Here is a 24,894-nt window from a genome sequence, read left to right as displayed (position 1 = left end):
TGCACCCAGCCAATTTTTCAATTTTTTTTTGTAGAGACAGGGTCTTGCTATGTTGTTTAGGCTGGACTCAAACTTCTGGCCTCAAACAATCCTCCTGACTTAACCTCCTAAAGCTCTGGGATTTACAGGCATTAGCCACCATGCCCAGCCTGCATTATATATATTTTTGTTATGGGAGGTGTCTGGATACAGATATATTTCTAATTTATTTTTTTAAGACAGAGTCTTGCTCTGTCACCCAGGCTGGAGTCCAGTGGCATGATCTCGGCTCACTGCAGCTTCTGCCTCCCTGGTTCAAGTGATTCTCCTGCCTTAGCCTCTGAGTAGCTGGGATTACAGGCACATGCCACCGTACCTCGCTAATTTTTGTATTTTTAGTAGAAACGGGGTTTCACCGTGTTGGTCAGGCTGGTCTCGAACTCCTGACCTCGTGATCTGTCCGCCTCAGCCTCCCAAAGTGCTGGGATTACAGGCATGAGCCACTGTGCCCAGCCAGTCCAGTTTATTTTTTTATTTTATTACCTGTGCTTTTGGTGTTGTATCCAGGAAATTATTGCCCAATTCAGTGTTATGAAGCTTTTGTCCTATGTTTTCTTCTAAGAGTTTCATGAGGCCTGGTGTGGTGGCTCACGCTTGTAATCCAAGCACTTTGGAGGCCAAGGCAGGCGGATCACCTGAGGTCGGGAGTTCAAGAACAGCTTGACCAACATGGTGAAAACCCATCTTTAAAAAAAAAAAAGAAGGCCGGGCGCGGTGGCTCAAGCCTGTAATCCCAGCACTTTGGGAGGCCGAGACGGGTGGATCACGAGGTCAAGAGATCGAGACCATCCTGGTCAACATGGTGAAACCCCGTCTCTACTAAAAATACAAAAAATTAACTGGGCATGGTGGCGTGTGCCTGTAATCCCAGCTACTCAGGAGGCTGAGGCAGGAGAATTGTCTGAACCCAGGAGGCGGAGGTTGCAGTGAGCCGAGATTGCGCCATTGCACTCCAGCCTGGGTAACAAGAGTGAAACTCCGTCTCAAAAAAAAAAAAAAAAAAAAAGAGTTTTATGAGTTTTGCACTTACATTTTGTGTGTGTGTGTGTGTGTGTGTGTGTGAGAGAGAGACAGAGAGACAGAGACAGAGCTTCACTCTTGTTGCCCAGGCAGAGGAGTGCAGTGGGGCACCATCTCGGCTTACTGCAACCTCTGTCTCCCAGGTTCAAGCGATTCTCCTGCCTCAGCCTCGTGAGTAGCTGGGATTACAGGTACACACCACCACGCCTGAGTAATTTTTGTACTTTTTTAAAATAGAGACAAGGTTTCGCCATGTTGGCCAGGCTGGTCTCGAACTCCTGACCTCAGATGATCCCCCTGCCTCAGCTTCCCAAAATGCTGGGATGACAGGCATGAGCCGCCACCCCTGGCCACATTTAGTTTTTTTTTTTTTAATCCATGCCCCTGCATTGTTTTCCTACATCAAAGTTAAAGAGGAATAAGAGGAATTCAGCTATCTGTTATCCAGTACTTACTGTACTGGTCAGTTCTCGAATTGCTGTAAATAAATACCTGAGACTGGGTAATTTATAAAGAAAAGAGTTTTAATTGGCTCATGGTTCTTCAGGCTGTATGGTAAGCATCATGCTGGCATTTGCTTGGTTTCTGGGGAGGCCTCAGGAAACTTTTAGTCATAGTGGAAGAGGAAGGAGAGGAAAGCACGGCTTACATGGCAGGAGCAAGACCAAGGAGGAGGGAGGTGCTACACACTTTTAAACAACCAGATCTCACTCACTCCCTATCACGAGAGCAGCACCACGAGGATGCTGCTAACCCATTCATGAGAACTCTGCCCTCATGATCTAGTCACCTCCCACGAGGTCCCACTTCCAACACTGGGAAATACAATTCAGTATGAGATTTGGTGGGACCACAGATCCAAACCATACCACTGACATAGTTTCATATTTTTTACATTTTGTTTTCTTATTTATTGGGAGTTTATTTTTGTGAATGATGTTAGATGTGGATCTGATTTTATCTTTTTCCTAATGCCAACTCAATTGTCCAGACACTATTAAAAGTCCATCTTTTACACTGAGTTGAAATGCTACTTTTGTTAAATGTTAAGTTTCCAGATGTATTTCTGTCTAATTCTGTACTTTCTAGTATTTTCTATTGTTTTATTCTATTTTTTGAGCCAGAGTCTTGCTCTGTTACCCAGGCTGGAGTGCAGTGGTGTAATCTCGGCTTCCTGCAACCTCCCCCTCTAGGGTTCAAGTGATTCTCCTGCCTCAGCCTCCCAAGTGTTTGGGACTACAGGCACCCACCATTGCGCCTGGCTAATTTTTGTGTATTTAGTAGAGATGGGCTTTCACCATTTGGCCAGGCTGACCTCAAGTGATCCACAAGCCTCAGCCTCTCAAAGTGCTGGGATTATAGGCGTGAACCACCACACTTGACCACTGTATGTCTTTTCATGCTCTAATATCATACTGTTTTCATTACAGAGCCTTTCCAATTTTTTTTAGACAGAGTCTTGCTCTGTTGTCCAAACTGGAGTGTGGTGGCTCAATATTCAGCTCACTACAGCCTCTGCCTTTTGGGTTTAAGCCATTCTCATGCCTCATCCTCCCAGGTAGCTGAGCTACAGGTGTGTACCACCATGCCCAGCTAATTTTTATTTTATTTTATTTTTTATATATTTTTATAAAGATGGGTTTCGCCATGTTGGTCGGGCTGGTCTTCAACTCCCAACCTCAGGTGATCTGCCCGCCTTGGCCTCCAAAGTGCTTGGATTACAGGTGTGAGCCACCATGCCTGGCCTTTTTTTTTTTTTTTTTTTTTTCCTAATTTCTATGTTTTTAGTATAGACAGTGTTTTGCTGTGTTTACCAGGCTGGTCTCAAATTCCTGACCTCAGGTGATCTACCCGCCTCAGCCTCCCAAAGTGCTGTGATTACAGGCATGAGCCACTGTGCTTGGCCTTTCCTTCTATTCTTGTGTGTTTGTTTTTCCGTATAAACTTTTGTCTCCATAAAATAGCTTTTTGGTATTTTTTGTTGGAGTTCTGCATTAATTTTTAAACTATAGTTGTCAGAGCTTTGGGAATACTTGTCAATATCACCAACACGCATGGAGCTCAGAATTTTTGTTTGTTTTGTTCATTTGGATAGGGAGAAGGTGTCACTGACATCCTCTTCCCTTCTTGAACTAGTCATTTCATTTTATGAATTAGATTTCCATAAGATTTCAGTGGAAGAAAGCATATTTCTTTTTGAAAAAATTGTTTGAAAACTGTATCATAAAGTAGGCTCTACTTGATTACTTGGTGGTATGTTATGGAATGGTGTGTGTGGCCTGGGTCTCAAAATTGCCTTTCTCAAGCCTGTTTCCTCAGCAGCAAAATGGGGACCATAATAATATCTGCTTCATAGGTGTGTGGTGAGAATTCAGTGAGAAAATGCATGTAATGTGTATGTCCCTAGCATATAGTAACTGTTTAATAAATGTGGGCTAGCAATAATGTGACCACGACTAGAGAGAGAATTATTTATTTCTGGATGGACAACAACAGGGTATAATTTCAAAGTTGTAGACAGCTAGCTAGATGGGAGTTGGAGGGGGTAACTTTTTTTTTTTTTTTTTTGAGATGAAGTCTCGCTCTGTTGCCCAGGCTGGAGTGCAGTGGCACAATCTCAGCTTACTTCAACCTGTGCCTCCCAGGCTCAAACAATTCTCCTGCCTCAGCCTCCAGAGTAGCTGGTATTACTGGCACGTGCCATCACGCCCAGCTAATTTTTGCATTTTTAGTAGAGACAGGCTTTTGCCATATTGGTCTGGCTGGTCTCGAACTCCTGACATCGTGATCCACCTGCCTTGGCCTCCCAAAGTGCTAGGATTATTGGTGTGAGTCACTACGCCTAGGTGAGGGTGGTCACTTTTCTTAAAATCTATTTCTGTACACATACTATGTACCTACAAAAAGAAAAAGAAAATACAAAGCTTAGATCTAAATAAAGAAATAGTATAGCATCAGTGGTAAGAAAGAGTCAGAATCTAGGTTGTTAACTTTCTAAACTTCCTGCAGTTACAATCCTATGTGTACAGAGAAACAAAGTGGAACCTAAAATTGACAATCAATATTGGGCCAAACCACATTAGATTAGCAAAATGAGGAAGTAGGTGCTAGAATTAGGCTGTGGGTTCTGTTCCATTGTCTGCTTAAAACTTTCACCCCACATTACAAACCATTAAAAAAATTATTTTGGAAATTGCCCCAGTTGTGAGCCAACAAACTAGTTCTTTTTGTTTGCTTCTTCTGAGACATAGTCTCACTCTGTCCCCCAGGCTGGAGTGCAGTGGCACGATCTCGGCTCACTGCAGCCTCCACCTCCAGGTTAAAGTGATTCTCTTTTTTTTTCTTTCTTTGTTTCTTTTTTTTGTTTTGAGACAGTCTCACTCCGTTGCCAGGCTGGAGTGCAGTGGCACAACATCACTGGCAACCTCCGCCTCCCAGATTCAAGCGATTTTCCTGCCTCAGCCTCCCGAGTAGCTGGGGCTACAGACACATGCCACCTGCCCAGCTAATTTTTGTATTTTTAGTAGAGATGGGGTTTCACCATGTTGGCCAGGATGGTCTCTATCTCTTGACTTCGTGATCCACCCGCCTCAGCCTCCCAAGTAGCTGGAATTACAGGCACATGCCATCACGCCTAGCTAATTTTTTTGTTTTTAGTAAAGACAGGGTTTTGCCATGTTGCCCTGGCTTGTCTTGAACTCCTGACCTCAGGTGATCCACCCACCTTGGCCTCCCAGAGTGTTGGGATTACAGGTGTGAGCCACCATGCCCAGCCATTAAGGGAACCAAGTCATCAGCAACAACAAAAATTGGAAATGGAGTCCAGATTTTTTTCTCTATTAATTTGCTCTGTTATATTATGATGTAACCAATTTGAGTTAACAGGAAACGTTCAGTTTGGGCTTATAAATTTAGTAAGCAGTGCCTAGTGCATTCAAGTACAGAAAGTTTATCTTTTCATAGATTCTTTCTGTACTCGATAGAAAAGTACAAAGAATAAAGATTACTGAATAGTCTACCATCCAGAGGTAATCATCTTCAACATTTCTATGATATTCCTCTAGAAATTTGTAGTCTCCATATGAAAGATGATCTTTTAACTTGATGAAGTGTTTAACAGCATGGTGGTTTTTTGTGTAAAGACTTGGGTTTTAATCCTAGCTCTTCTATTTTATACCTATGTGGTTCTAATCAAATAACTTTTCTGAGCTTTAATGTCCCCATATTTTATATATATGCATATATATATATATATATAAATATGTTATATATTTATTTCCTAAAAAAGTATATGTGCTGTGCAAGATACTGACTATTCAGTAAGTGTCTGTTCTGACATACTGGCTTTGATTCTTTCTAAGCCTAACCTCTTCACTTGTGCACTAGATTCCTTATTAAGGACAAGGTTCCTATAAAGCTTCCCTCTCTCTTTTTCTTTCATTATCAGGTTTTTCCCCCCTCTTCATTTAAATCTTTTGTGGCTTAGATTTTTATTTATCGATTGATTGATAGATATATAATTACCTAGATGGGATTTTAATTATAGAAGCTTTCTGTACTTTAATGAGGCTATCTCTTGGGTTTAAGCAGATAGAATTGGTTGCAGTGATTTTCATTTATTATTTTGGTGGTAATAAAGTCAGAACTATAAATTAGGGTCTTTCATCCTCAGCACTATTGATATTTTGGGTCAAATTCTTTTTTTTTTTTTTTTTTTTGAGATATAGTCTCACTCTGTCGCCCAGGTTGAGTGCAGTAGCACAATCTTGGCTCACTGCAACCTCTGCCTCCCAGATTGAAGTGATTCTCTTGCCTCAGTCTCCTGAGTAGCTGGGATTACAGGTGTGTACCACCATGCCCAGCTAATTGACAGGGTTTCAGCATGTTGGCCAAGCTGGTTTTGAATTCCTGACCTCAGGTGATCTGGCCTCCTCAGTGTCCCAAACTGCTGGGATTATAAGTGTAGGCCAAATAATTCTTTCTTGTGGGAGATATCCTGTGAGCATAGGATACTTACTGGCATCCCTGGTCTTTACTCACTATATGCCATTAGCACCTTCAGTTGTGACAAAACATGCCTCTAGTCATTGCCATATGTCCTCAGTGGGAGTTGAGGAGTGGAAATAGTCACCTATTGAGAACTACTTACTATAAACATTGACTCATCTATAGCAATCATAAAGGGATAATTATTTACCTGTTTTCCTAATAGTCTTGTAAAGTATAATCCTATTATCAACCTGCCAAATGAATGTTTTTGACCTCCAGAGATGACAAATAACATCTGGAATTCACTTAAGTATGTGTTAAGAATGCTGGTAATAACATGGTGGTTATGGAGGTGATCTATAAGAGCATAATGATGATGATTATAATAATCAGGTTACCATTTGTAGATGACTATGTGTACCAGGCACTATGCCTTGGTGTAGTTTATATAGACATATTTTAGAGGAGAAATCCTATGAAGATTGCCCAAGTGTGATGCAACTATAGGTGCTCCTGTCAACTTAGTGAGCCATGTATACATTTCATCTGACTCTTTTTTTTTTTTTTTTTTTTTGAGACTGAGTTTTGCTCTTGTTGCCTAGGCTGGAGTGCAAAGGTGCGATCTTGGGTTACTGCAACCTCTGCCTCTCGGATTCAAGCGATTCTTCTGCCTCAGTCGCCTGAGTAGTTGGGATTACAGGCATGCGCCACCACACTTGGCTAATTTTGTATTTTTAGTAGAGACGGGGTTTTCTCCATGTTGGTTAGGCTGATCTTAAACTCCTGATCTCAGGTGATCTGCCTGCCTTGGCCTCCCATAGTGCTGGGATTACAGGCTTGAGCCACCACTCCTGGCCTCATCTGACTCTTGATTGTCAAAACTAGATGAGACCAAGGTGGGCATAATGGCACACATCCTACCTGGGAGACCGAGGTGGGAGGATTGCTTGAGCCTTGGTGTTCAAGTTCAGTCTGTGCCACATAGGGAGACCTGTTTTTAAAAACAAAAACAAACTAGATAAGTCCAGAAAGTCTCGTTTGACCAGAATAGTCAAGTAGTATCCAGTATCTCAGGAGCAGAGAAATTATTTGGTAAAGGTGAGGGTATGTAATTACTGAACATGGGCTAGAAGTGGTCAGTAGAGTGCAGAAAATGAAGAAGCATACCAAGGCAAAGTACAGGTCAGGTTTCCTGAGTCAGCATTCTCTGAATTGGGTAGATTCTCTTCTGTTAGAACTGGCATGTAAGTATGGGTGGAACAGAACCCTCTGTACAGAATACAAGTTGAGCATTCCAAATCTGAAAAATTCAAAATCAGAAATGCTCCAAAATTTGAAATTTTTTTAGCACCAACATGATGTTCAAAGTAGATGCTCTGTTGGTAAGTGTAATGCAAATATTTAAAAATCCAGGAGCATTTAAAATCTGAAACACTTCTGATCCCAACCATTTTTGATAAGGGATATTTATGGTTTCATTTTTTTAGAGGGCTGTCTGAAGAGAATTAGTTATAGGTTGATAACTCTTCACAGACTGTGATTTGAATTAATCTTTGGGAACAAGGCCAGGTGCGGTGGCCCACACCTGTAATCCCAGCACTTTGGGAGGCTGAAGTAGGCAGATTGCTTGAGTTCAGGCGTTCAAGTTATCCTGGGAAATATGTTGAAGTCCTATTTCTACTTAAAAAAAAAAAAAAAAAAAATCAACATGGTGAAACCCCGTCTCTACTAAAAATTACAAAAAATTAGCTGGGCATGGTGGCGTGTGCCTGTAATCCCAGCTACTCAGGAGGCTGAGGCCGGAGAATTGCCTGAACCCAGGGGGCGGAGGTTGTGGTGAGCCGAGATTGCGCCATTGCACTCCAGCCTGGGTAACAAGAGCGAAACTCCGTCTCAAAAAAAAAAATTAGCCAGGCATGGTGGCACATGCCTATAGTCCCAGCTACTCGAGAGACTGAGTTGGGAGGATCACCTGAGCCCCGGAAGTCGTGAGCCGTGATAGTGCCACTGCTCTCCAGCCTGGGCCATGGGAGGTGAGACCCTGCCTTAAAAAAAGAAGAGGAAGAAAAAACCGTGACAGATGTCTTTAAGCTGCCCTTCCTGTTCTGGGTTCGTGAAGCATCTATTAGAAAGGTGAACAATATGTAGAATTAATTACGTTTGAAGAAATCTTAACTCATTACCGTATTCTTTTAATTTTGTTTTAAAAATAATCTGTCTCATTCAAATCCTGAATTAGAAGTTGTTTGATATAGATACTGAAAATTGTTGAGGGGAGAATTTAAAGTTTAATCATTTTGCTTTTGTCTATCTTATACTTAGCTCTTTATTAGTTACTGGGAGTGTCAAGTTTTATTTTTAAATCTTAAGTCTAAAGTAAGTAATTACTAAAAGCTAGTTTTCTTTTTCTTTTTTTGAAACGGAGTCTCACTCTAGTTGCCCACGCTGGAGTGCAATGGCACAATCTCGGCTTACTGGAATCTCCGTCTCCCAGGTTCAAGCGATTCTCCTACCTCAGCCTCCCTCCCCAGTGGCTGGGATTACAGGCATGCACCACCACACCCAGCTAATTTTGTATTTTTAGTTGAGACGGGGTTTCTCCATGTTGGGCAGGTTGGTCTCGAACTCCTGATCTCAGGTGATCTGCCTGCCTCGGCCTCCTGAAGTGCTGGGATTGCAGGCCTGAGCCACCGTGCTGGGCCTAAAAGCTAGTTTTCAAATCATGTGTAATGAGTGAAGACCTGAGTTAAAAGATTTAGCATACTGAATTATCTTAGTTGATTCATGCTGTACTTACATGGGCCTCCTATTTCTTGTGGCCAAGATAACATCAACAAAAATAATTGTCTCAAGGCACACCTGAGAAGATTTAATTGTCATGTTAATTGTACTACTGTTCCTTAGTGAGCCTTCTTAGTTTAGCACCTGTTTTGTATGGATAGCTACTTCCCAGTATTCAAATAGTACTATTTCCAGGATGAGTTTTGGCAGTTGATATTTATAATATCAGTAATTTATGTATCTCCCCCTTTTATTTTACTGTGTTTTATGATATTTTGAAAAGTTTTATTTTTAAGAACTTTTTATTGAAAGATAGTGTTCAACTTAATGCATCTTTACAAACTGAACATACCTGTATAACCCCTGCATGACCTGGCACCTCAAAGCCCCCTTCATTCTCCTTTCTAATCACTACTCCCACCCCCAAGGATAATGACTATCCTGGAATGAAAGCATAGCTTGATTTTACTTGCTTTTCTGCTTTATAAAATGGAATTTTACAGTATTTACTCTTGTGTCTAGCTTCTTTCACTCAACCTTATATTAGTGAGATTCATGTTTATTTTGCTTTGTTCTATATTTTTCCATTTTATTGCTGTATATTTTCCATTATGTGAATGTACAATTATTTCACTGTTTTTTTTATTTTTTATTTTTTAAATAAATGAGAGGTTCTTTATGTTGACCAGGTTGGCCTCCTCAAGCACCAGGACAACTAGCCTGAGCCACAGCGGCTCCTCCATTTCACTGTTAATTGTCATCCTCCATTTCACTGTTAATTGTCATCTGATCATTTCTAGTTTGGGCTGTTTTGAATTGTGTTGCTGTGAACATATAAATGCATTTATTTGGGTTATTTATCTGTCACTAGCATTGTTAGGTAATACTATAAGCTCTAGTGTATAATGCCAGTTTTTGAAAATGGTTGTACCCATACCAAATTGCATTTCTATAGCAGTGTGTGAGAGTTTGTTAACTTCGCCAACACTTGATATTTACCCTCTTTTCATTTTAGCCTTTCTGGTAAATAGGTATAGTATCTTAGAAAATCTTCTGTTGGGAAAATTAGTTGCAAATTTGGGACCTCTTGGGACTTTATTTTTTATTTTTTAAATAAAGACAGGGTTTCACCATGTTGGTCAGGCTGGTCTTGAACTCCTGACCTCAGGGGATCTGCCTGCCTTGGCCTCCAAAGTGCTTGGATTACAGGCGTGAGCCACCACGCCCAGCCAGAACTTTAGTCTGTTACACCAACCTCATGCCACTACTGAAGCCTCAATGATATCTCTTCCTCCAGGTGAGTCCCTTTGCTTAGGGCAGGCATTATCTTCAGTCTGCACTCACAATTAGCAAATATTCCCAGAGAAGAAAATGGATGATTATCATCAGCTTACCTCAGAGGGTGCTTGCCTCTCTGGAATTCTAGTTTATCCAGTTCTTGTTGTTTGTACAACTTTCCAACATCTTTGCAAATGTAATTTGTACTTTAGTTGTTTGTTGAAGTTGAATTAGTTTGCTGTGAACTGCTATATCCTACCCAGAAATGGAAATTGTCAGTAGGTTCTTGAGATTTTCTATATACACAAGCATACTTCTTGAGAATCATGTTAATTTTTTTCTTCCTTCCTTTCCCATCTCTATGTGTTTTATTTCTTTTTCTTGGTTTATTTGGACTGATTAGAACTACCAATACAATGTTGTAATAGAAGAAGTGTTAGTGGCGTCCTATTGGTGGGGGAGGGTGGGGAGATTGTTTACATTGTTTGTAACATAAACTATTGAGTATACTATTGAGTATGATAGTTATCGTAGTTTCTGTGATATTCTTTTTAAAATGAAGAAATCTGATTCTAGTTTGCTGACTTTTAAAAAAATACGTGAATGATTGTTGAATTTAAATACTTTTCTGCACCTACCAAGATGATTATGATTTTCCTTTTTTTCTGTTCATGTGGCTTAATGTATACTTTTAAAATATAGCATCCTTAAACCTGTTCATGTCTACTGTAATAATTATTTTTATGTTTCCTTTCATGCATGAGACAGTTCTGTACATATACTCTCTAGCTTTAAACTTGTTATACATTTAATCCTGCCAAGTATTGTTCTTAGTTAAGGCACTTCTTTGGTAGATTAGAAGCATTCCAGACTCTCCTTACTACCTCTGTTTTATATGCCGAGGAAGGAGCAAAAAAAACTTTCCTTGGAGCATTTATTTTGACCTTCTTTAATTTTTGTTGCCTGGTTTTTCTTATTTGGGATTGTAAGGGAAGAAGAATGGGGCCAGGGAAGGACTGTGAGGGTGATAAACAGGAGATGGATAATAAACTAGTGTATTATTTCCTTCAGCACCACCTTCTGTTCCTCCCCTTCCCACGCTTCCTCTTTCTCTGTAGTTCCAGTTTTACCACAAATCAGCTTGCCCTTGGGCAAGTCACTTAACTACTGATTTTTTTTTTCTTTTTGATTATGCTTTAGTATGCAAGCACTGAGCTTTTGTTTCTCATTTGGAGTTGAAGAGGACGACTGTGAATGGAAAGATTAAATGAGCAGTTTGTAAACCATATGTCACTTATTAATTTTTTTTAATTTTTTTGAGACGGAGTTTCGCTCTTGTTACCCAGGCTGGAGGGCAATGGCGCGATCTCAGCTCACCGCAACCTCCGCCTTCTGGGTTCAGGCAATTCTCCTGCCTCAGCCTCCTGAGTAGCTGGGATTACAGGCACGTGCCACCATGCCCAGCTAATTTTTTGTATTTTTAGTAGAGACGGTGTTTCACCATGTTGACCAGGATGGTCTCGATCTCTTGACTTCGTGATCCACCCGCCTCAGCCTCCTCCCAAGGTGCTGGGATTACAGGCGTGAGCCACCGCGCCCGGCCAACCATATGTCACTTTAAAAAAAAATGAGAGTGATTGTTAGGATTAGATTTGTACAATGGCATTCTATCTTTTTTTTTTTTTTTTTAAGATGGAGTCTCGAGCTCAGCCCGTCTGGAGTGAAGTGGTGCGATCTCGGCTCATTGCAACCTCTACCTCCTGGGTTCAAGCAAATCTCCTGCCTCAACCTCCCAAGTAGCTGGGATTACAGGCATGTGCCACCATGCCTAGCTAATTTTTATATTTGTAGTATAGAGGGGGTTCCACCATGTTGGTCAGGCTGGTCTCAAACTCCTGACCTCAGGTGATATGCCCACCTTGGCCTCCCAAAGTGCTGGGATTACAGGCATGAACAACGTATATCTCACGTTTTATAACAGCCCTAAAAACTCCATGTGGAAGAAGGATACTTGTGAAACGCCCTTGGTACCCAAACTACAACTGTAAGAAGCTCTATAGTTACCTCTGTGGCACAAGGTCTAAAACAGAGGTTTTGTTCATTTGCTTAAACTTTAATAGAACATTTCTATAAAGTGTTTTGTGTTAAGCTTGCCACTTTTGGAATGAACAAACATTGTTATGCATGAATCAAACTAAAACAACGTTTGCAAAAGCACTTTTCTCTAAAATGATACTGCTTTAGAATTTGTTTAAATTGCAACCACCCTACTTCATTTAAGGGTTTATTTGTTGATCATAAACTCCTTTCCAGAGGGCCAGGACATAGAGTTACAATAGCTGATATTCTGCCTGGCACAAAGGCAGAACATGAGGGATGAACAAGATTTAACTGATGTGATTTTATTTTGTACCCAATTTGATGATCTAGCTGGTGTATGAAGTGAGGTATACCTGCCCCTATAACTGAAGAGCTTTGGGTAGGTGGTTCCCTAAGATGTGTTGTTATTTTTTAGTTCATGTAACATTAATAGAACTTGGGATATATGGTCTTAAACATTAATATATCGAGGCCTCCGAGGGCTCATACCACCACTATTTCATCACCCCTCTGCTTATTTACCTCTGCTTTCTGCAAGGAAGTGGGAATGTTCTGTGGTATGGTTTGAATTCCAGGCCTTTTCTCTCTGGGCTCCTCCTCCACATGCATGAGTTCCAGAGGCCTTGATTTCTACCTATGGTTTTGAGAGTGGGTGGATGGATTCCGCAGAAGGGAGGTTTTGGTTTGTAATTCACCATTAACGTCATCACTCACCCATTCAGATATATAGGTCATTATTTCTAAGTCAGGGCTGACTTTAAATTTGTAAGAGAGCAATGGAGGTGAGTAGGAAGCAAAAAGCAAAGTAAAATTTCCCAATCTGCTACTATATTGATTGTGAAACACTTTAAAGAGAGATGAGAAAGACCAAAAGGTCATCTGAATAAAAGATTCTTTGCATAGTAAAATTTACTCTTGGTATGGAATTTGGAAATGACCTTATATTTGGAGATTTGTTTTTGCAGACCTGAAATTTATGCCTTTATTGTCTTAGTCCATGATCTTTACCTAGAGTTCCTGTTGTAGTTCATTAGCACCACGCTTCTTGTTTTTCCACTACATTCCTCATGCTTTTTCCTCATTGTCAGGCTTCACTCATGTATTCCCTTCTACTTTGATTGATTGTCCCCCTGCCTTTTATTTGGTATGCTTCTACTCTCCCATCCTAGACAGGGTTAGGTGCATCCCCTTTATTACTCCCATAGTGCCCTAGGAACAATTTTGTCACCACACTTAAAAAATAATGACCTGGGCTGGGTATAGTGCCTCACACCTATAATCCTAGCACTTTGGGAGGCCAAGGCAGGAGTCACTTGAGCCCAGGAGTTTGAAAGACCAGCCTGGACAACAGGGCAAAACCCCATCTCTACAAAAAAAATACAAAAAAATTACATAGAGGCCAGGTGTGGTGGCTCATGCCTATAGTTCCAGAATTTTGGGAGGCCAAGGCTGGTGGATTGCTTGAAGCCAGGAGTTTGAGACTATTCTGGCCAACATGGCGAAACCCTGTCTATAAAACAAAACAAAAAATTAGCTGGGCACAGTGGTAAGTGCCTATAGTCCCAGCTATCGGGAGGCTGAGCCCGGGAGGGCAAGCCTACAGTGAACCGAGATCGTGCCACTACACTCCAGCCTGAGTGACAGAGTGAAACCCTGTCTCAAAAACAAGAAAAACAAGATAATGACCTATTTTCATATCTGACTTCATCACTAGTCTAGGTTCCTTCAAAACAAGGACTCTGGTATACCCATCTTTGCATAGTATGATGCCTGGACCTTAATAGACTTCCTTAACTGTTTGTTTGAATGTGGAGGGGGGGCTGGACAGAGGACTGGGTGTTAAGAGCCAAGTCTGGTTATAACTTTTTGTTGTATGATCTTGGGGAACTGATGTATTATACTCCTTGAGGTTCAGTTTCCTTGTCTGTCAGATGAGGGGGATCTAGCCTACCTGGGGATCTTGTTAAAATGCAGATTATGGCTCAGTAGATCTCTGGTAGGTTCTGATATTTTGCATTTTAAAAAATTTTCTTTTTACCTCTTCTTTTTTTTTTTTTTTGGAAGACGAAATTAGAGAACAAGATATTTTGCATTTTTAACAAGCTCCCAGGAGAAGCCAGTGTAGCTAGCCAATGAACTCTAAAAGACTAGATAACATCTAGTGGCTCTTCCAGCTTTTGTCTTCTGTGATTATAGTCACTGTTTTAAATTCTGAACAAAATGACAGAATATGTGTTGTAATTACTAAATATCTCTCCGGTTTATCAGAGTGCTGAAAACAGACAATTTTGTGCCTTATGAAGTTACCAGTGTATAATGATGTCCCTAGAATTAAAAGTAATTTTATTGCTCCTAAAATTTTAGTTAAAAATATAAATGTCTGGGAAAGCATTTGAGTTGACACTAGCTTATCATCTAAATTGTCAGTCTGCTTGCTTATTGGAGAACATTTGCCATAAATAAAATTACTCTAGAAGGCTTTATGCTAATGATCTGAGGTAGATAGACAGGTGTATAAATGCAGAGACAGGCAAGCTGTTGATGAATTTATCATCAGAGGAGGAAGAGTTTCCGGTCATTGTCTTCACTTCTCCAGAAGGTAAGAATCAAATCATTGTAGGAAGTGTTGATAGATATGCTATAGGTAAACCCAGTCTTTGTATTGCATAGGATTGCCGGGAATAGGTTTTGTTTGAAAATGTTGCTACTGTTTCTTTTGGGTTTTACTTCCTTAAGAAGTCATGATACTTGATTAGGGAGTATTGTCACCTTGGAAATTTTTAATTTTCCTTGATTCTTTGTTTGTTTTTTTGTTTGTCTTTTTCTTTATTTTGTCTTTTGTGCTTTCCTTGATTCTTTGTACAAATGGTAGTTGGACAAATTTTTATGTGTGACTTACAGAATAAATCCATCTCTCAACCATGTCAGAAATATTAATTCAGCGCAACTCAGCATCCAAATAAGTTATATCCATGCTTGTGATGGACTCTGATCATTTGTAAATAGTTCTTACTGGGCTGGAACCTTCAATTTCTTGCTATTCTGTCTACCTACATCCTACTCTGTGTTTTATAATTTTAACATTTTTTGTCTAAAAAAATAAAAATCTGGACAAGGGAAGTTGAAACTGGGAAAAAAGTGCAGATAGTTGAGGTGTTTATATAGAGTTTTTAACTTCTCACACGGTAAGATAATTTATACTTCCAAAGTGAGCTCTATTTCATCTCCCCTCTGCAGTTGTGGTTTGGACAGAAGTTTTAGACAATCATCATCATCATCGTTATTACATTTTAATCATTTGTAATCCTTGGTTACCTAAGTCAAACTCACTGGGTCAAGCACCATAGAAGAAATTGACTATAACTATCACTAGAAGATCAACCCTTGCCTGCGGTAAGTTCAGGCATTCCCTTTGGTACACACTGAGGTTCTTCTTAATGCTGCCGTTTTAACACTGCCTTTCTTTCTGGGGGTCTTAATGGAGACTGCTTTGTGACTTATTTAGTGTTATGTTGCTGCTAGGGTAGGACTCATTTTTAAAAATAGCTTAATTTATATCGAACTCAATATTTTTTTAAACAAACTGTACACACTGAAGGCATTTGATGTAGACTGAACAGATTGTCCTTTGCCAAATTTCGTAACCAGGACTGTTTTTTGTTTTCTTTTGAGACAGAGTCTCACTTTGTTGCTCCCAGGCTGGAGTGCAGTGACATGATCTTGGCTCACTGCAACTTCTGCCTCCTGGACCGTTTTTTGTAATCTGCTGAAGAGCTGAATGCCAATTCAAGCGCTTCTCCTGCCTCAGTCTTCCAAGTAACTGGGATTACAGGCACCAGCCACCACTCCTGGCTAATTTATAGTATTTTTAATAGAGACAAGGTTTCACCATATTGACCAAGCTGGTCTTGAATTCCTGACCTTAGGTGATCTGCCCACTTTGGCCTCCCAAAATGCTAGGATTACAGGCGTGAGTGACTGCGCCCGGCCTAGGACTGTTATCTGAGGTTCCTTGTACCTCTCTTTGGAGTCTTAAATAGACCATTTTCCTGTCACCCTGAAAATTATTACTATTTTTCCACAAACATCATTTTTTAGACTTTGCACTCAAATATTTTCATCGTCCTTTAACATTGAATTTTAAGTGGTTTATGGCTAATGAGGTAGAAAATAATTGTTAATAATGGTTTTTCACTTTCAAGTTGCTTTTGAATTTTCCAATATGACTTTATAGCCCCAATATGTTAATATCATATTTTATGCTTTGTTTTTCAAGAAATTGTTTTTACTATAAATAGGGCAAGACCATTAGCACTATTTGTTGTAAAGTGCTATGTGATTTTAAAAACCAGTATTATACATTTAGTATGATATGTTGATCTGTAAAATTTCATATCTTCTCTCATAAAAATCTATCAGCATTGTTAGGGCAAGAAAAAAATATTTAGGGGAACTAGGAGACAGTCTTAATAGCAACAAACCCCTTTGGTTTATCAGTTATTATGCAAATTAGAAGAATAGTTTCCGGTGATTTCAGAGAAGAAAGTATGATGGTGAAAGCAAACTAGATGTTTTTCCTCTCTCAATATCTAGAGATTTTGACACAAAAAATATTTAAAATAATTGTATGCCTATTTCTTCCCCCTCTTACTTACCTTTAAATCTAGCTGTCAGTCTTTGAGGAACAGTCAGATCTATTTATTTTGTCTTGCAGGTAAGAAGCAAATGTGCCTTAGAGGGTTATTTTTCCTCTGTAGTTTCAGATATGTTTTTGGCTTTACTCAATTATATACTGGCAGTATATTAACCTGTCAGTAGTAGCAGGTTAAATTTTTTTTTTTTTTTTGTCTATTAAGCAGTCTCCAGTACAGACAAAAGTAACATCTACCCTACTCTCAAAAAATGTGCATACCCCGGACTCTGGAAAGTCCCTTCACTGCACTAATACCAACCAAAATCCCTACAGGATTCTGTGTACTGATAGTCCTTTCCCATCACTGTAATCTAGCCTTTCTAGAGAAGAAGGAAGACTGTTGGAGGAGCCAGGCATGGTCGGAGGGGCTCATGCCTGGAATCCAAGCACTTTGGAGGCCAAGGCAGGCGGATCACCTGAGTTTGGGAGTTCAAGACCAGCCTGACCAACATGGTGAAACCCTGTCTTAAAAAAAAAAAAAAAAAAAAGACCGGGCGCGGTGGCTCAAGCCTGTAATCCCAGCACTTAGGGAGGCCGAGGCGGGTGGATCACAAGGTCAAGAGATCGAGACCATCCTGGTCAACATGGTGAAACCCCATCTCTACTAAAAATACAAAAAATTAGCTGGGCATGGTGGCGTGTGCTTGTAATCCCAGCTACTCAGGAGGCTGAGGCAAGAGAATTGCCTGAACCCAGGAGGTGGAGGTTGCAGTGAGCCGAGATCACGCCATTGCACTCCAGCCTGGGTAACAAGAGCGAAACTCTGTCTCAAAAAGAAAAAGACTGTCGGAGGAAGCCCTTTGTAAGATAATTTTTCTGACATCTCTGTTAAGATTGCTAGACTTTTCCTGCTCTGCATTCAGCTCTTCGGCGGATTACAAAAATTACTTAGGGTCCTTCCAACTTTTTGTTTGTTTGTTTGATGTCCTTGTTGTTGCACTGTCCTAGGACGGCGTGGGTCTCTTATTTTATATTAGATTGTTCCTCATTGGGGGTTGTTCCCTATGTTTTGAGCATGTGTATATCAGATCTGTGAGTTCAAGATCTACCCTGTCTTTCAATATCATCAATTTGAGCAGTGTTTGGGCTAACCGAGTAATAGTTCTTACAACATCTCACCTTACTCTAGCAGATACCTGTGAAATCGTGTGAAAGAAAACTCTTATTCTAGGCTGGGCAGAGTGACTCACACTTGTAATCCTAGCACCTTGGGAGGCCAAGGTAGACAGATGGCTTGAGCTCAGGAGTTCAAGACTGTGTCGTAACATGTCGAAACCCCATCTCTACAAAATATTCAAAAAATTAACCAAGTATAGTGGTGCGTGCTTGTAGTCCCAGCTGCTTGGAGGGGCTGAGGTGGGAGGATGAGGTCTGCTTGAGGCCAGGAGGTTGAGACCTTCAGTGAGCCAAAATCACGCTACTGCATACAAGCCTGGGTGTCAAAGTGAGACCCTGTCTTGAAACAAAACAAAAACAAAAACTCTATTCTAGTTCTGCATACAGATCAACACATGGTCTAACCCACCCTGTCTCAAATCCCTATCCATGTGCTCTTTTAGATACAAAGATGGCTCCATGAAAACAATTTTGTTAGCATATCTCTGAAAAAATGAGGGGTAAGAGGCAGGAAAGCAATGACGGCATCCTGTAGAGTGGCTATAAAAGGTTTCCTCCAGCATCAAAATCTGATGATGTATTATATGGGTTTGCTTGATGTTCTTCTTTGTCCTTAAAAAAAAGTTATAGTCCAACAATTAATAATATTTTTCTTTTCAGTTTCCAAAAAAACACTTACAGCAAAATGAATAATCCAGCCATCAAGAGAATAGGAAATCACATTACCAAGTCTCCTGAAGACAAGCGAGAATATCGAGGGCTAGAGCTGGCCAATGGTATCAAAGTACTTCTTATCAGCGATCCCACCACGGATAAGTCATCTGCAGCACTTGATGTGCACATAGGTACAATTTAAAATTGTGAATTAAACTTTGTTTAGTTTCATTGACCTAATGTTGACATTTATTACAGAACTTTCCATGCATGTCTAAATACTCAGTAGTTACTGGTTCTATGTACCTTATTTTACATCAGAACCCTCTTAAAACTATTGGTAACCTACAGTTGAGTAGTCTTAGTCAAATAATCCTATATTTCCTAAGGACATCTTGTTAGCTTCCCACCTAAGGTGACCTAGCAGCAAAATTCATTCCTATCCTTTACAGGAACTGTTCTGATTTTTTTCACCTTGGTACATTTAATATCATATTTCTATTTTTGGTGGGGGGTGGGGAAGGGGTCTGGCTCTGTCGCCAGGCTGGAGTGCAGTGGAACGATCTTGGCTCACTGCAACCTCCACCTCCGGGTTCAAGTGATTCTCCTGCCTCAGCCTCCTGAGTAGCTGGGACTATAGGCGTGCACTACCACCCCAGCTAATTTTTGTATTTTTAGTAGAGATGGGATTTTGCCATGTAGGCCAGGCTGGACTGGAACTCCTGACCTCAGGTGATCTGCCCACCTCGGCCTCCTAAAGTGCTGGGATTACAGGTGTGAGCCACTGTGCCCTGCTGAGTTGTTTGTTATGTATGTGTACAGTTAGTGGAACAGTGTTTGTTTTTGTCCTCTTTGAAAAGGTTTTATTTAACTTAGTGGCATTTTAGAACTGAGGAAATAAGGTAATATTGAACAAATAATTACTCCCTACCATAATGCTTTGGACTACCAGAGTGCTTTGCAAATGTCATCTAATTTGTACTTACATGGCCCTCTAAGATGGCTATATATTGAAGCAATTGAGGCAGTACAGGTAAAGTATTGTGCTTAATGTTTCACAGCTAGAGAGCTGGTAACCCTCAAACACATGCTGTTAGCACTGTGCTGTAGGGTCTCCTGCAATGAAACCATGATTAGAAAATTTTAGCTCTTAAAACTGTGATTCCAGCTCTTTCTTCCTCTTTAGCACGTGAGGAAACTAATGTTCAGAGACACAAAGTAACCTGTCCAAGGTTATCAACTAATTAATGTCAAGAGCAGGCACTAGAAACCAGTCTTCTGACTTACCTTCTGACTTACAAGTCTTCTGATTTACCTTCTAAATAATACCATTTTGGGTAGCTTGTGCTTAACTTTCTCTGATTATATGGTTGAAGTTGTCATGCTAACAAGAACTACAAATCATCTCTACTTACTAGCTTTCAACATAAAACAGTGATTTGTTATACGTGTTTTCTCTTTCAGGTTCATTGTCAGATCCTCCAAATATTGCTGGCTTAAGTCATTTTTGTGAACATATGCTTTTTTTGGGAACAAAGAAATATCCTAAAGAAAATGAATACAGCCAGTTTCTCAGCGAGCATGCAGGAAGTTCAAATGCCTTTACTAGTGGAGAGCATACCAATTACTATTTTGATGTTTCTCATGAACACCTAGAAGGTGCCCTAGACAGGTAATGCTGAATACCCTATGAATTATCCAACTTTGTGTACTTACCACATGAATAATAATTATTATTATTTCTACAGAGATGGCTTCATAGCTTTGTTTAACAAAAGATAGCTGGGCATGGTGGCTCATGCCTGTAATCCCAGCACTTTGGGAGGCCGACCTGGGTCGATCACAAGGTCAGGAGATCGAGACCATCCTGGCCAACACGGTCAAACCCCATCCGTACTAAAAATACAAAAATTTGCTGGGCATGGTGGCACATGCCTGTAATCCCAGCTACTCAGGAGGCTGAGGCAGGAGAATCTTTTGAACCAGGGAGTCGGAGGTTGCATTGAGCCAAAATCGCGCCACTGCACTTACTCCAGCCTGGGCAACAGAGTGAGACTCCATCTCAGACAACAAAAACAAATAAAAAATAACAACAAAAAAAACCCAAAAGGTATTTTAACCAGTGTTTTTCCCTGTGTTTTCTGAAAAAGAAAAAATAAATTATGTCATATATTTACTTTGTGGTAAAGTAAAAATGATGGCATGACTTAGCCTGCAGGGCTACAAAATATTTTATTGATGTATAGACTTCTCAGAAGACCTTTCTATTCTAACTGGTGTTACATATAAAGCATGTGATAAAGACTAACTTGTGGTACTGTCACTGATCTCTTTTCAGACATACTTCTGTTCCAGAATGCTAAACATTAAATATCCTCTCCTCCCTCAGTTCCTTGCTTCTCAAGGATGCTTAGTAGATACAGAATGTTTTGACCTGCTGTTTCAACCCTGGGGATATTTTGAAAGTATTTGCTGGAGCAAGCTCCAGTAGGCCAATTTAATTTCTTGGTCATTTTTTTTTTTGGAGACGAAATCTCACTCTGTCACTAGGCTGGAGTGCAGTGGCACCATCTCAGCTCACCTGTCTTAGCACCCTGAGTAGCTGGGACTATACAGGTGCATGCCACCGTGCCCAGCTAATTTTTGTATTCTTAGTAGAGATGAGGTTTCACCGTGTTGGCCAGGGTGGTCTCGAGCTCTTGACCTCATGATCTGCCCACCTCAGCCTCCCAAAGTGCTGGGATTATAGGTATGAGCCACCTTGGCCTGAGTATGTGCGTGTGTGTGTGTGTGTGTAAAAAAATTTTTTTAATAAAAATCAATAAAGCAAAAAAACCTTTTTTTTTCTTTTGAGACAGAGTTTTACTCTTGTTGCCCAGGCCCCTGTGTGTGTGTGTGTGTGCGTGTAAAATATTTTTTTTTTCTTTTGAGACAGAGTTTCTCTCTTGTTGCCCAGGCTGGAGTACAGTGGCATGATTTTGGCTCACCTCACCTTAACCTATGCCTCCTGAGTTGAAGCACTTCTGCCTCAGCCTCCCAAGTAGCTGGGATTACAGACATGTACCATTACACCCGACTGATTCTATGTTTTTAGTAGAGATGGGGTTTTACCATGTTGATCAGGCTGGTCTCAAACTCCTGACCTCAGGTGATCCACTCACCTTAGCTTCCCAAAGTGCTGGGATTACAGGGGTGAGCCACCACGCCCAGCCTTGGTCAATTTTTTAATACAACTAACAATTTCTAATTTTTTTGTTATGTCAGTGATTTGATTCATTATTTGAAGTACAACTTATCCTTGGTGAATTTTTGTAGTTTTCTTTCTTTTTTTTTTTTGGAGATGGAGTCTCGCTCTGTCGCCCAGGCTGGAGTGCAGTGGCATGATCTTGGCTCACTGCAACCTCTGCCTCCTGGGTTCAAGCAATTCTCCTGCCTCAGCCTCCTGAGTAGCTGGGATTACAGGCACTCTCCACCACTGGCTAAGTTTTGTATTTTTTACAGAGTCGGGGTTTTACCATGTTGATCAAGCTGGTCTCAAACTCCTGACCTTGTGATCTGTCCACCTCAGCCTCCCAACGTGCTGCGATTACAGGTGTGAGCTACCATGCCTGGCCCAAATTTTAATAGTTTTCTGTGATGTCAAGGTGTAATTCAGCAACTTTTTGATGGATCTATAATGAAACTTGACTTTGTAGTTTTAGTCATTGTCAGCTTTATTTGCTTACTTTTAATAATAGTCATATTTTTGGATGCACATTATCAAGGCAAGGGCATGGGTTTACGATATGTGCTAGGTCAAAGTAGTCTGTTTCCTACTTATTCTATCTTACGTCTCAGTCTTTAGGCAGCAGCTTTGAGGTGTAATCATCTTTTATATGTATTCCCAGAAGACTTCCATTAATGAGTTCTCTAGGATCATACACTGAATTTCATTTCCTGCTTTACAAATGCTTCAGCAGATGTTTATGTAATAGATCTCTGTATGATGGAGGATGTCTGTTACTTGGCCCACACTAAAAATCCACTTGTATAAGAGGATCATTTTAAAAACTTGATTATACTATGTCATAACATGGCTCTTTATCTGGGCCTGTCCAGCTTTGGTATATAGCTATTAGACATTTTTCTCAGCCTGGAGATACTGAGGTAGGTAAAAGATGTTACATGTCCAGAAATTCTCTGTTTCCATACATCTTTGGTTATAGACTCTAGATAGAGTTTTTTCTTGGATTGTTATGTGAAGAGTACTTAGCACAGTATCGTATTCACTTATGCACTTAAAATAAATAGCATGTAATGATAACGTCTTCCGTGACAGCTGGACTGTGAGGTGTAGTAACTGAGATGTTTATACACTCAAGAGTCCCTTAGGCCCACTGAATAAAGAAGTCCTGTCAGAGTCTCTGCTTTTAACTTCATCTGAATCGAGTCTTATTCTATAAAATGGATTATAAAGTTTCTTAAGAATTACTTTAGGAATCATGAGTTAAATTCAACCTGATATAGAAGAATTAATTTATTTAGCTATAGGTATCTTAAATTTTGGTACTATTATTAAAGAATAGCCTCAAGTAAGGCATAGTAGTTACTTATGTTAAAGTTACATTCCATGTTATTTGTTGAATCACTGCTTATTAAAAATTTATAGACTGTTTCTCTTATGAGTTTATAAAAGCCCATAATCATGGCTTAGACAAACTATGTCAAACCTTATGTTTTTCACTGCATTGTTTTTTCCTACTAATTCAAGTTTTTCTACATAAGAAGAAAGAAATATTCAAATTGAGCCTTTTAACAGTAGCTCACTCGTTTGTCCTAAGGTGACTGTGTCTTAGTGAAATTGCATCTAAAACTGTAAATTTAAGATTTGCCTAAAAACTATCATCTGCCTTTTTCTTTCTTTCTCTTTCTTTTTTTTTTGAGAAGTAGCCACATATAAAAAGTTTTTATACACATACCAAATAAAAAAATTTAAATAGATTGCTGCTCTCTCCACAGTCTACCTTTTTCGGTGTTAGTTTTTAAATATTTTGCTAGTTTTTTATCTCTCTGGAGTAGATTGACTCCTCTGCATTTACCTCTGTTCAGTATTAGCTTTTTCTTCTGTTACATAGCACTTATTTTATATTCCTTTTTTCTTAGTAGCAATGGCAGTTTTGTTTCTGATTCTGTGGAATTTACATTTCCTACCTAATAAGTTTCAAAAATATTTTTAAAAGGCCATTCTTTTAAAATGACATCTTTCAGATTGTTAATTATGTTTCATACCCATAGGTTTGCACAGTTTTTTCTGTGCCCCTTGTTCGATGAAAGTTGCAAGGACAGAGAGGTGAATGCAGTTGATTCAGAACATGAGAAGAATGTGATGAACGATGCCTGGAGACTGTTTCAATTGGAAAAAGCTACAGGGAATCCTAAACACCCCTTCAGTAAATTTGGGACAGGTTTGTCAACAGCTGCTTTCCTTGACCTCATTTAAACCCATGGCCACTGCATAGTATTATATTATATGTATATATAAAATATATTTATGTGTTCATTTATGTGTACAACCGATGGCATATAGAGTTTATGGCATATTTTACACTTCAGGATAGATTTCAAAATTCCACATATCTACTTACATCTTTTTCAAATAGAGTTCTAAATGTTTTTATTTATTTTTTTTTTTTTTGAGATAGAATCTTACTGTGTTGCTCAGACTGGAGTGCAGTGGTGCAATCTCAGCTTACTGCAACCTCTGCCTCCCAGGTTCAAGTGATTCTCCTGCCTCCGCCTCCCGAGTAGTTTACAGGCGCCCACCACCATGTGCAGCTAATTTTTGTATTTTTAGTAGCGATTAGGTTTCGCCATGTTAGTCAGGCTGGTCTTGAACTCCTGACCTCAGGTGATCCACCTGCCTCAGCCTCCCAAAATGCTGGGATTACAGGCATGAACCCCACTGCACCCTGGCCTAGGGTTCTAAATGTTTAAGGAGTAGAACAGTTAGAGTTGTGAATAGATATTAACCAGCATTCCAAATGGAGAAGGTAATAGATTCTTTTATTCTGAAGCTTACCTTCCAAAGTTCTTTTTTTTTTTTTGAGACAGAGTTTCACTCTTGTTGCTCAGGCTGGAGTGCAATGGTGCGATCTTGGCTCACCGCAACCTCTGCCTCCCGGGTTCAAGTTATTCTCCTGCCTCAGCCTCTCGAGTAGCTGAGATTACAGGCATGTGCCACTATG

At 40.0% G+C, this 24,894-nt stretch overlaps 1 protein-coding gene across 17 annotated transcripts in view; it reads left to right on the top strand.

Moving 5' to 3' along the window:
* The window catches only part of IDE (insulin degrading enzyme), a 133,389-nt gene that overhangs the window by 26,843 nt on the left and 81,652 nt on the right, over positions 1 to 24,894 (top strand). For 11 of the 17 annotated variants that reach the window (XM_078346035.1, XM_078346032.1, XM_009009970.5 and 8 more), the window contains 3 exons: positions 18,677 to 18,861; positions 20,135 to 20,342; positions 23,945 to 24,114. Coding sequence is in view for 15 of the 17 variants with exons in the window: in XM_078346032.1 (XP_078202158.1) it covers positions 18,677 to 18,861; positions 20,135 to 20,342; positions 23,945 to 24,114 (563 nt within the window). In the remaining 2 variants the exon portion in view is untranslated. Of the gene's footprint in view, positions 1 to 15,444; positions 15,601 to 18,676; positions 18,862 to 20,134; positions 20,343 to 23,944; positions 24,115 to 24,894 lie in introns of all 17 variants that reach the window. The other 6 variants (XM_078346036.1, XM_078346034.1, XM_078346030.1 and 3 more) reach the window with 1 other exon arrangement.

Source organism: Callithrix jacchus, chromosome 12, assembly GCF_049354715.1.
Source record: "Callithrix jacchus isolate 240 chromosome 12, calJac240_pri, whole genome shotgun sequence".
Lineage (NCBI taxonomy): Eukaryota > Metazoa > Chordata > Mammalia > Primates > Cebidae > Callithrix > Callithrix jacchus.
Note: the sequence above shows the minus strand (reverse complement) of the source record. Positions and strands in the feature narration are given on the sequence as shown.